This window comes from Lithobates pipiens, unplaced genomic scaffold, assembly GCF_037356315.1.
Source record: "Lithobates pipiens isolate NorthernLeopardFrog02 unplaced genomic scaffold, aLitPip1_a1.2 Scaffold_13, whole genome shotgun sequence".
Classification (NCBI taxonomy): domain Eukaryota; kingdom Metazoa; phylum Chordata; class Amphibia; order Anura; family Ranidae; genus Lithobates; species Lithobates pipiens.
In genome coordinates this window covers 417,981,190-417,993,747 of record NW_027507718.1, presented here as the reverse complement: position 1 = coordinate 417,993,747, position 12,558 = coordinate 417,981,190, and the positions used below count along the sequence as shown (strand labels likewise).

General features: G+C 43.1%; 1 protein-coding gene across 6 annotated transcripts in view; it reads right to left on the bottom strand.

Annotated features, from left to right (window-relative positions):
- ATP8A1 (ATPase phospholipid transporting 8A1) overlaps positions 1 to 12,558 on the bottom strand; it is a 376,828-nt gene that overhangs the window by 120,841 nt on the left and 243,429 nt on the right. For all 6 annotated transcript variants that reach the window (XM_077477552.1, XM_077477551.1, XM_077477556.1 and 3 more), the window contains one exon: positions 12,107 to 12,212. In XM_077477552.1, coding sequence (XP_077333678.1) covers positions 12,107 to 12,212 — 106 coding nt within the window. The remainder of the gene's footprint in view (positions 1 to 12,106; positions 12,213 to 12,558) is intronic.

Genomic DNA, 12,558 nt, shown 5'->3' with positions numbered 1-12,558 from the left:
TTGGAGCGACTCAAGTCGCTCCGACTTAGAAAAAGGTTCCTGTACGACTTTTGGGGTGACTTGAAGCAACTTGCTTTGACTTTTATACAGAAGTCGTTTTGCAAGTCACCGCAGTGGTCGCGTCCAGGTCGCCTGAGGCAGTCGCGCTGTAATGGGCTGGAAGCCATACCGAGCAATACTAATCATCAAGGCTATATGCGCCCAGGAATGAATGCTTGGAACACAAGTTGCCTGCACTCTGGGCATTCCTCCCTGGGTGCATACCGCCCTAAACGGTGCTACTTGGTACAGCATCTAGCTGACACTTTAAAAAAAGGCTGTTGCCAGTGACTCGAAATCATGGGTCCAGCTGTTGCAGAACCACAAGTCCTATCATACCTCTGCCTTTGGGAGTCATGCTTGTAACTGTCAGCCTTGCAATGCCTCATGGGGCTTGTAGTTCTGCAACAGCTGGAGGTTCACAGGCTGAGCACCTATGCTCTAAATGGTGCACCTGTACCTTCAGCCAACATGAAAATGCTGGAATTTAAGGCATGGGGCTAAACACCCAGTGTATATGAGAGCTTAGAAATCAAGGTGTCCAGCAAAAAAGTTTTTGCTTAGTTCTGAACTGAGTGGGGAAGGATTACAACTGGTCAGGTCTTTACTGCTACCTGGGCGCTAGTGAGATTTCCCTTCACCTCCTGCTCTGTTGACAATGTTTTACCAGATAGGAAGTGAGGGGAACGCTCCAATAGCATCAAAGAAAGAAAAAGGTTTTTCTTAATAGACCAGGAGAAGGTTAGAACCACGGTAAGATTGTATATTGCAATCTGTATGCCTGTGGAAGTTTTCCCCTCACTTCCTGTCTGATGAAACATTTGTCAGCAAGACAAAGTGAGGAGAAAATCTCTCCAATGGATCCCACGCTAGCAGTAAAAAAAGAAGGGGTTCTAGTCCCTACTCTATGCACAAAAAAATGTTTTGGCTTGACATACACTTGTACCATTTGTATAGTATTCCCCTCATGACAGGGAATCAATCTTCAAAGCACTATGGGGGGCTTCTTCATGCTCAGATCGCTTTATGCATAATAAATTATCCAATTTAGTTTCAATTAAAGATTTTGGTAGAGTTCCAGTGGCTAGACATTATCAACAACATTTTTAGATTTAAATGTGTACTTTAGCTGCCAAGATAATTATTTAAACAAGAACCAGGCTAACATATATACGTTATATTGTCAAAAGTATTGGGGCACCTGGCTTTACACGCACATGAACTTTAATGGCATCCCAGTCTTAGTCCATAGGGTTCAATATTGAGTTGGCTCACCCTTTGCAGATATAACAGCTTCAACTCTTCTGAGAAGGCTGTCCACAAGGTTAAGGAGTGTGTATGGGAACATTTGACCGTTCTTCCAGAAGAGCATTTGTGAGGTCAGGCACTGATGTTGGACAAGAAGGCCTGCCTCCCAGTCTCTGCTCTAATTTATCCCAAATGTGTTCTATGAGGTTGAGGTCAGAACTCGCTTAACCATGTCTTTATAGACCTTGCTTTGTGCACTGGTCCAAATCATTTGGTGGAGGAAGGATTGTGGCATGGGGTTGTTTTTCAGGGGTTAGGCTTGGCCTCTTAGTTCCAGTGAAGGGAACTCTTAAGGCATCAGCATACCAAGACATTTTGGACAATTTCATGCTCCCAACTTTCTGGGAACAATTTGGGGATGGCCCATTCCTGTTCCAACATGACTGCGCACCAGTGCACAAAGCATAAAGACGTGGATGAGCGAGTCATTCATATCAGTGCCTGACTTCACAAATGCTCTTTTGGAAGACCATCATTCCCATAGATACACTCCTACTAAACCTTGTGGACAGCCTCTTTCCAGAAGACTTGAAGTTGTTATAGCTGCAAAGGGTAGGACAACTCAATATTGAACCCTACAGGCCAAGACTGGGATGCCATTAAAGTTCATGTGTGTGTAAAGGCAGGCATCCCAAAACTTTTGGTAATATCATGTACATATATACAGTACATAATTACCAAGACAGAACTGAAAATGTTATTCAAATGTTATTCATGAATGTCATATGGCAATACGTTCCAAAAACTACTATTCAAGCTGGTAACTTTAGACAGACTACTCCTGTACTGATTTCTCTAATAAGCATGGGGTAGAAGCCACCAATGATGAGTAAACCGTGCACAAGTAAACGTAAAACATTTCAGTTCTGTCATGCTATGGACTGCAAGATAATTAAACCCATTAGGAGTACATGACGTGGCATAAAACGTCTTACATAGGGATAACTGATATCATATAGGTCATTAAGGCTTGATAGTGCTCCTACTTAACCTGCAAAAGACCTTTTCTCAAATTCAGAGTTTCAAAATCTAAACAATTCATAAAATCAGACATGACTAAGCTACATTATTAATAAAAAATATTTTAGATACTCAAGCTACGTGAAAATGAAATTAAGAAACTGTAGCTGCTGTCCACAAAGTGCTAAACCACTTCAAAATTAAATAAAGTAATAAAACAGCACATACAGTCCAAATGGCATAACAGTGAATAATAATACTATAACGTGCTTCAAAACTGCCAAAGTGCTCTTTGCTCAAAAATTGCTGAAGTAGTTCACAACTTCAGTCCAAATAATGTCCTCGATGATGTCCTGTGGGAGGGGGGAAACTTGTTGACGCAATTTCAGGTTCTGAGATCAGAGGCGTCACTTCCGCCCTCCATGGAACGCATGACAGGCTGCGGTGAACACAGAAGAACCCTACTATCATTTTGATGCCCACTGTTTACAGCGGTTTTGTAAGCGAGATTATTTATGGTACAATTAAAAGGTTTTAAACGTACTTCACTATGAGCGGTTCTCTTTTCTGTTGGTGATCATTTTCAGCTGCATACAACAGCATTTGGGACATTTGCTAAGAAGCCTCTGACACCTGGGATTTCCTCAACACCAGATATTAAGCGTGTGTGATCCCTAGACTGAAAGGCTGAGGGTCCATTCTATCTGGTGAGTGTGGCACTTTGTATAGGCTGTCTACTTATAGAAAATTTTGGTGCGCCAAGCACTTTATACAAGATTTTGGACTATAGGTTATGTGGTTTTATCACCATTTGGTCACCATCTTGTATTTGGACTGAAGTAGTGATCCACTTCGGTAATTTTTTTTTAGAGCACTTTATGTTGGTTTTGAAGCACGTTATCGTATTCACTGCTATGCAATTTTGACTGCAAGCAATCTTTTATTACTTTATTTATAAGCTACGTTATTATTAACTATTTAAATGAGGAAGAAAATACTGAACGGATCACGCATCACAAGGCTATCAAACAGGCAATGGAGCAGATTTCTTCCACCTCCTGGGTGACCTGCCAATCTGAGGCATATCATTAATATCTCTGGAATTGCATACTGCATAATATGAAGGTTACCAGATCATGACTTCGTATACTGGAAATATTAATACATTTAAAAAAAAACATCTGTACATACTGTGACATTACATCAATTACTCCTCAGACCTTCCCATTGGTCAGATCATTTCTGTCAACACCCTCCTCAGGGACAAGAAAAATAGGATTTTTATAACAGCTTACCTGCAAAATCCTTTTCTTGGAGTACATCATGGAATAAAGAGCCATAGTTATTAACTTAATGTGTATATAGGTACCTTCAGGTGATGGACACTGGTACATCCAATACAGGAAGTTCACTCCCTGTATAACACCTCCTCCTTCCAGGAGTACCTCAGTTTTTGTAGCAAAGCAATATATCTAAACCCCAAAAAGAGGATTTTACAGGTAAGCTGTTATAAAAATCCTATTTTCTTTACCGTACATCATGGGACACAGAGCCATAGTTATCAACTTAATGGGACGGGCAATGTTATTTGAAGGGAGGGAGAGACAACCAACAGGGCACCCCTAGACTTGAGGACTTATACTGCTGCCTGCAGCACACTGTGCCCGGAGGCGACATCCTCATGCCTCTTTACATTCACCTGATAAAATTTGGTGAATGTATGTACTGTAAGGCCACAACTTGGTCTTCAGATCTGAGCCATGGAGGCCTGGTGACGCACTGCCCAAGAAGCACTAATCGACCTGGTAGTGTGTTCTTTGACTTGAAAAGGGGGGATCTTATCCATAAAAAAACATAAGTCTGAATTATAACTTGCTGAATCCACTTAGCGACAGTGGATTTTGACACTGTCTGTCCTTTTAGGACCCTCTGTTAAAATAAATAAGACCTCAGTCTTCCGAATCTGAGGAGTCATCTTTAAATAGACTTTGACTGCTCTCACCACATCAAGACAATGTAGTGACTTTTCTTCCCGGGAACATGGTTTTGGAAAAAAAGATGGCAGGACAATATCTTGGTTCAAGTGAAAACCTGAGACCACTTTTGGCAAAAAATCTGGACGAGGGAGTAACAGCACTCTGTCCTCATGAATAATCAAGTGCGGCTCTTTACAAGAAAGAGCAGCCAACTCCAAAAGCCTCCTTGCTGAGGATATAGCAACCAAGAACACCAGCTTCCTTTCAGAAGGACTAATGGAATATGCTGTATCAGTTCAAATGGCTGTTTTTGTAACACTGAAAAACTAAGTTCAAATCCCAAGGACTCAAAGGTGATTTAACTGGCGGATTAATCCGCATCACCTCTTGCATAAAGCCCCGGACTAAAGAATGTGACGGAAGCGGTCTTTGAAATAAGACTGATAAAGCTGGGACTTGGCCCTTAATAGTATTCAAGGCCAACTTCATCTCTACCCCCAATTGTAGAAAGGCAAGAATTCTTCATATGATAGATCTCTGAGGTTGCCAACCCTTGGATTCACACCAGGAAACATAAGCCCTCCAGACTATATAATATATAGTTCTGGAGGCTGGCTTCCTTGCATTAATCAAAGTAGAGATAACTGACCCAGAAAGCCCACATTTCTTCAGAATGTGTGTTTCAATAGCCAAGCCATTAAATTTAGCGTTCGTAAGGTAGGATGGAATATCGGCCCCTGCGAGAGTAGGTCTGGCCATAGTGGAAGGGACCATGGATCCTCCACTGCCATCTTTACGATTTCTGCATATCATGACCTTCTGGGCCATGCTGCTGCTAACAGAATTTCTTTCAGCTTGATCCTGCAAAGAAGTTGAGGCAGCAACTGAATAGGGGGAAATGCATAGATCAGTGAGAACTGATCCCACGGGGTCACCAAGGCATCTGTTCCGGATGCGAGTGGATCCCTTGTCTTGGACACAAAGTTGACTAACTTAATGTTGAATCTGGACGCTAGAAGATCTATGTCTGAAGTCACCCCATCTTTGGCAAACGGCCCGAAAAATGTTGGGGTGCAGAGACAATTCCCCTAGGAATAACTGCTGGCGACTCAGGTAGTCTGCCTGCCAATTCTCTACTCCCAGAATTAAGACTGCCAATAGACATGGAACATTCCTTTCTGCCCAAGTTAGAATATGGTTCACCTCAGTCTGTGCTGCAAGACTCTTGGTGCCCCCTTGGTGATTGATATGGGCCACCACTGTGGCATTGTCGTATTGGATTCTGACAGGACAATCAAGTAAGCTGGCATTCCAGTTTATGGGATTCCATGAAGTCCAGCCCTTCAGAGCCAAACGCACTGCCTGAATCTCTAGGATATTGATGGGCAAGGCTCTTTCAGTTCTTGACCACTGTCCCTGGACAGTTGTCTTCTCTAGTACTGCTCCCCAGCCTGAAAGGCTGGCGTCTGTTACCACTTTCCAGATAACTGGCCTGAAGGATTTTCCTTTCAGTAGATTCTGGGTTAGTAACCACCAGGCTTTGGGACACCCTTGGGGACAGCCGAATTGGCAAGTATAAAGCTTGGATCGTTTTGTTCCAAGCAGACAGGATACTGTATTGCAACAGTCTCGAATGGAACTGGGCATAGAGAACTGCTTCGAATGAAGCTACCATCTTTTTTAACAACCTTATGCAAAGGCAAATGGAGGGATCTCCTTTCGACCTGACCATCCGCCCCAGCTCTCATATGGAGCTGAACACCTTTTTCTGGGCAGTATCTATGATCAGACCCAAATACTCTAGCTTTTATAGCGGTTTTAAGGAAGACTTCTCTAGGTTGAGAATTCAACACAGATTTTTCAGGTAATTAGTTGTAATGCGCCAAACGAGCCACCGATTGGTCTATTAGCAATAGATCGTCTAGGTACACCAAGACTTATGTCCTGTGACCTTAACTTGGCTAGAGGTGGGTCCAGCACTTTTGAGAACACTAGGGGTGCTGTGGCTTGCCCAAAGGGCAAGGCTACAAACTGAAAATGCTGCTGTTCTACTTCAAACTGCAGAAACCTTTGGTGAACGGGAAATATAGGGACAGGCAGATAGACACCAGAAGTTCTCCTTCTTGTAGGACAAACTACTGAACTGATCGACTCCATGCGAAAGGAGAGGATCTTCAGGAACCAATTTTGATTCTTTAGATCTAGAATGGGTCTGACCATCTCAATTCGGTTTGGTACCGTAAAGAGGTTTGAATAAAATCCCAAACCTTGCTCTTCTGTGGGGATCTGTATGATCACACCCATGAGCTAGTAATCGGTAATCCTAGAGATACCATGGATATGACCTATCTGTCCTGAATTTCCTCTTGCCAGACTTCTGAGTATTGCAGAAGTCTTCCTCCCCACTCTGGCAAGGGGGAGCGTTTATTCATAATGAGGCTTTAGTATTCTGCTTTGAAGATTTCCAGCCCCAGGTCTTCTTCCGTGCCTGGGCCTGACCCTGAGGCTTTCCTCTAGAGTCTGACGGTGGAGGCCATCGCCACTGCCTAGAGGCGGATGCCCCTAGCGCCGGGGGGAAAGAGTAAGTTTAACCACTTGGCGCCCATACTACGTCATATGACGTTGTGGGATTTGTGGTGTAATATCTGAATGATGCCTGAGGCCACAGACATCATTCAGATATTGGCATTTTCAGACGGCGATTCCCTGCACCATAAGAATGATCATAGCAGCTGTTCCACCGCTTGATCGTTCTTACGGGAGGCGGGAGGGGACGCCCCCCTCCCGCTGCCCTCCGGTGCTTGATCCGCCGGCCCCCGGATGATAACAGAGATTTCCGGCGGACCAGATCGTCCCCGGAGTCTCTATGATCGTTCGGAGGCCGGGCGCGATGTTATGACGTCACGCCCGGCCTCTGCATTCAAATTAATGGCACCGTTTTGGCTGGGAAGCCAGGATCATTTTTTTATTTTATTTTTTTTTAATTTTAGGCTTCCCAGCCTAGAGGTGAGATATGGGGTCTTATTGACCCCATATCGTACTGTAAATAGGTCCGATCATGCCATATTCCTATTACAAGGGATGTTTACATTCCTTCTAATAGGAATAAAAGTAATCACATTTTTTTTTTTAAAGTGTCAAACTAAAAAAATAAAAATAAAATTAATAATAATAAAAAAAAAAAATTAAAGCACCCTGTCACCGTGAGCTCGTACGCAGAAGCGAATGAATACGCAAGTCCCGCCCACATATGAAAACGGTGGTCAAACCACACATGTGAGGTATCGCCGCGAACGTTAGAGCGAAAGCAATAATTCTAGCCCTAGACCTCCTCTGTAACCCAAAATAAGTAACCAGTAAAAAAATGTAAAGCGTCGCCTTTGGGGATTTTTAAATACCAACGTTTGGCACCATTCCATGAGCACGTGCAATTTCGAAGCGTGACATGTTGGGTATCTATTTACTCGGCGTATCTTCCTTTTTCACATTATGCAAAAAAATTGGGCTAACTTCACAGTTTTTTTTTTTTTTAAAGCATGAAAATGTTTTTTTTCTGAAAAAAATGTGTTCGAAAAATTGCTGCGCAAATACCGCGCGAGATAAAAAGTTGCAACGACCGCCATTGTATTCTCTAGGGTCTTTGCTAAAAAAAACATATATAATGTTTGGGAGTTCTATGTAATTTTCTAGCAAAAAAATTATGAATTTTACATGTAGGAGAGAAATGTGAGAATTGGCCTGGATGCGAAGTGGTTAAATGAAGGACATTTATACTTTATTTTGACTGGCAAGAGAGTACTCTTCCCACTAGAAATCGTTTGGATGTATTTGTCCAAGCCCTCCCCAAATAGTTGATCCCCATGAAAAGGGAAACTAGTCAGAAACCTTTTGCAAGGTGCTTTTGGCTGACCAATTTTTTAACCAACGGGTTAAAAACTAGCACAAGCGCAAGGCGGGACACCTGGTGAATAGAGTCTTCCATGGCATCTATGGCAAAACATAGTGCCTTTGGTAGTTCGGCCAAACCACGGGCCTGCTGTGCAGGGACCTCTTTAAGGGCCTGTCTAAACTGGTCCCTTAGCGACTGACAGATGCCTATTGCCACAACTGCAGGCTGAGTAACCGCACCTGCCAAAGAAAAAGAAGAACCAGATCAGCTGACCCTGCTAGAGGTAGCTTGAAAGAGGCACAAACCATCTCTGTAAGAGATTGCATCAGCAATTTCTCAGATTGCGAGGCTGAACAAGGTACATATACGGATGTTTCCTCCGCAATTGGTTTGCCTTTCTTCCTAATCACCTGAGGATAACCCCTCATCCTCTACCCAGTTCCCTTGGTAAGGGGTCTGAGGTGGGGGATCTAACATGCTTTCTATCCTTTTGGATAGAGGATGTGATTAAAGTTGCTAATCTTCCTTCTAGGCCCTGCAGGGCGGAGGAAAATGCATCTTCAGTCACGCATACAGGGGCTGAAGTGTGAGAAGCAGTTGCACCACCAATTGGTCCCAATGATTCACCCTGGCTTGCCATATTTGGTATCTCGGGCGAGGATGACAGTGTGGTGACACAACTGGAGTTCCTAGCGCCTGGGGGTGGAATTTTTGGTACCTTTGGGGTGTCTTTTCTGGCAGCCATAGTGCTGAGCACAAAAAAGAGAGGCACTAAGTAAATGCACAACTCGCTGAGCAACATAGTCTAGCAAAAGACAACGCTAATACAGTTCAGTTTTAGTGTTGTTACAAATGTTATTTCCTGTACTGGAAATGCCTGCATCGACCTTACGTGCCCCCAGCGTCCTGTGTGTCCGACTCAAGCTGTTAGCATCTGTCTCCTTCCTCAGCGCCTGCGCAGTGTGCTCTCGTGTACTTGCGTCCTGCACACAGCGCCACGCCTTAGCTACGCCCTTAAGCAACGTTGTCACTCTGTGATAATTAGCCCTAGTTGGCGCATGCGTGGACAACATTGATATGCTCCTTGAGCTAGAGGGGAGGCTAGGGAGGGCTGGGAGGCAGGAAGTTTAAAAACTTTCTGTGGAGAATAAAAGAATAAGCTCATATATGAAAGCTGCTGCCACACCCCCAAGGGGGGGGGGGGGGGAGGTGAATACAAGCTACAGTTGTACCTCCCTCCCCCAGGGGGGAAATGTTCTGGATGAGGATCCCCCTGGCTTGATGAGACCACACACATGCTTTTAGCTGGGACTTCTGAGCTGACTGAGAAGCAACGTACTAAGGTTTCCATTTTCTCCCTCTAGTGGAGATTTTAGACATAACATTTTATTTATGTACGAAAAAAAGCATAGGTGGACTTTTTACAGTTCCTAGGCTTCTTCCCTTACCTTTTCCTCCCTGCCGGATACTGCTGTGACAGATTCTAACTTTACCCATCACGGCGGGCTGCGTTTGGAAACCTTCGAGAACCAGGTCCCTATTATAGGGGTTCCACTCCCTTGGACCTGTATAGCACCACTCAGGAAAATTTTTAGGTAATGTAGCATGGCCAAAAAAGTCCTGGGTCCTGGGGTCCAGCCCTACAAAGAGGCGTTACAGGAAAAACCTTGTTGTTCTTATGCGAAGCCCAGGTACCATCCACCTTGGCCTCAGTGGCACTTTGGATGGATCTGGTCTATGGAGGCTGTTTAAATCCAGCATTGATCCCTCCAGCTTTGGAGCTCTACAGAGCACCACTTCACTCGGGACCAACATCTTAGACACAGTTTTTTCGTCAGAGGTACTCCTGGAAGGAGGAGGGGTTATATAGGGAGTGAACTTCCTGTATTGGGTATACCAGTGTCCATCACCTGAAGATGCCTATATACCCATTAAGTTAATAACTATAGCTCTGTGTCCCATGATGTACGATAAAGAAAGGGAGACCGTAAAAGAGAGCTTCAGACTACTGATGCAATTAAACAAGGATCATCTTATGCTCACTAACTGGACTCTGTCAAACTCAGAATCAGTTAGGTATTTAAATTCTTAAAACCAATTTGTTTTTTTCTGTTGCATTATGGCCTTTTTCCTTTGCAATACCCTTTTCTGTAAATATTTTATGTGCACAGTTTTACCTTTTCTTTTAGTAAAGTGATAGTAAAGTTTTTTTTTTTCCCCTTTAAAAATAATAAACATGTCATAACTTACCTGTACTGTGAAGTGGTTTTGGACAGAGCAGCTCAGATCCTCCTCTTCTCAGGTTCCACCTTCCTGTTGAGTGCCTCCACAGCAAGCAGCTTGCTATGGTGGCACCTGAGCTGTGTGTGTCTTTTCTGACACAGAGCCGCAGTTCAGCCTGTCCCCTCTCTCTCTTGATTGCCCGAGTTTGATTGACAGCAGCGGGAGCCAATGGTCCTGCTGCTGTCTCTCAGCCAATCAGGAGGGAGAGTCCCAGACATCCGAGGCACTCAAACATCGCTGGATAGAAATGGGGCTCAGGTAAGTATTGGGGGGGGGGGGGGGGGGGGCTGAGGAGGTTGCTGCACACAGAAGGTTTATCTTAATGCATAGGATGCATGAAGATTTAAAAAAAACAAAAAAAAACTTTCTGCTATACAACCACTTTAAACATTACTTCGAAAAGTGTTAGTATTCTCTCTTATGAACTAATGCAGAACTTAAAGAATTCATGTCTCTTTGAAGAGCGCTACTATATAGTACATTTCTGTATATTCCGTTCTGTGGTGCCAGTGGGTATTACGGACATTAAAAGGCAATCGTTATTGTGAACATACTGTCGATATTTATAAATATATGATAAATATCTGGTGGCAATGTATAAAGGGTTAAAGTGGAAGTAAACTCCCCTATCGTTTTCAGCCAAGGAAGCTGCCATCTTTGCCTCTGTTTAATCTTCAACTGCTATGGTGCTGCACATGTGATTCGTTATGACACCAGCCATTGGATGGTTTGATAGTTTGGCTGAGAGCACAGCCAATGTGCAGTTACCATTCCCGGCATGGCTTTTTTTTTTTAACTGTTTAAATCGATGGGTTTATTTCCACTTTAACTGCTTAGTTAACCAAACCCAACCACGATTGCTCTCAGTAAGTTGCCCCTTATATGGTGGTTGTGCAAGCTGGAAAAATCCTCATGCAGGGTAAAGCTGAAAGTGTTACTGTGGTGTATCAGTGACAGTGCAGTGTGATTGTTTGACCAGCCATTTGGCACAAGTTGGTGAAGGTGACCGGGGTCCGACAGCTGCGTTCATCACACTTAGGCCCCATACACACTATTTGAATTTTCTGCAGATTTTTGTCTTCAGATTTACCAAAACCATGTAGTGCAGAGGCCTGCCTGATCGCATACAAATTTAAACGCGTAAGGTTTGACCTCATATTACAAGGTTTTGTTAAATCTGAAGACAAAAATCTGCAGAAAATCTAATAGCGTGTATGGGACTTAACACTTGCCAATTTTTTCTACTTTCAAGACATTAACTTCAGAAAAAGCATGCACCCATGTTCAGGTTACATTGTCACAAGATAATCAATGTTATTCACTTTACCTGTCAGTTGTAATATTGTTACGACTGATGAGTGTATAAGGTATTTTACATTTCTTTCCACTGCTGACCCACTTGTTACTATTTTAATTTATTAATCCTAATTATGCTACAACTGGCAGTATATTAGTATATATAGTATAGTATCATAGCGTATCATGGTAGATAGTACCGAGCTACACAATCTTGGTAAGAATTGGCAGATGACATAAGACAAGATGACATGAAGAAAACAAGCCCTTCATTTTAATAAATCAAACCTTAAAAAAATAAAAAATAATAAATGGTAAGCTTTGGCAACAGATCCTGTTCTTTTCAATGCCTTACCTGGAGACGAAGCCTGATAAATGATCTGGTCTCCGTCACGCTCTGGAACCGTAGTATGACAAACTGCCATCATTGTAAGGAACTCGCAGATTACTGGGGCAGTGGGCTGCAAAGCAGATGGAACAAGAAAAACTGAAATCAGTAGATGAACCTACTGAGACATATGAAGTCTCAGTTAAAGCAGAACTCCACCTACACTGAAAAAAAGAACATGACAGCTGTTTTACATGCCCTAAGACATTTAGGTATTTAGACATTTTAGGTATTTTAACCTATCTGGTCCAAGAATCATTGCAGCTTGAAGATGGGTGGTGTTAATTCGCAATCAAATCATGCTGATTGGTCCTGAATGGTCATTTGGGACTTGAGTGGGACTGACCACTAGGACTGAGTGCCAACAGCTTCTAAAGGAAAGGGCATTTTTAAACATACCCTGCATTAAATTATAATTT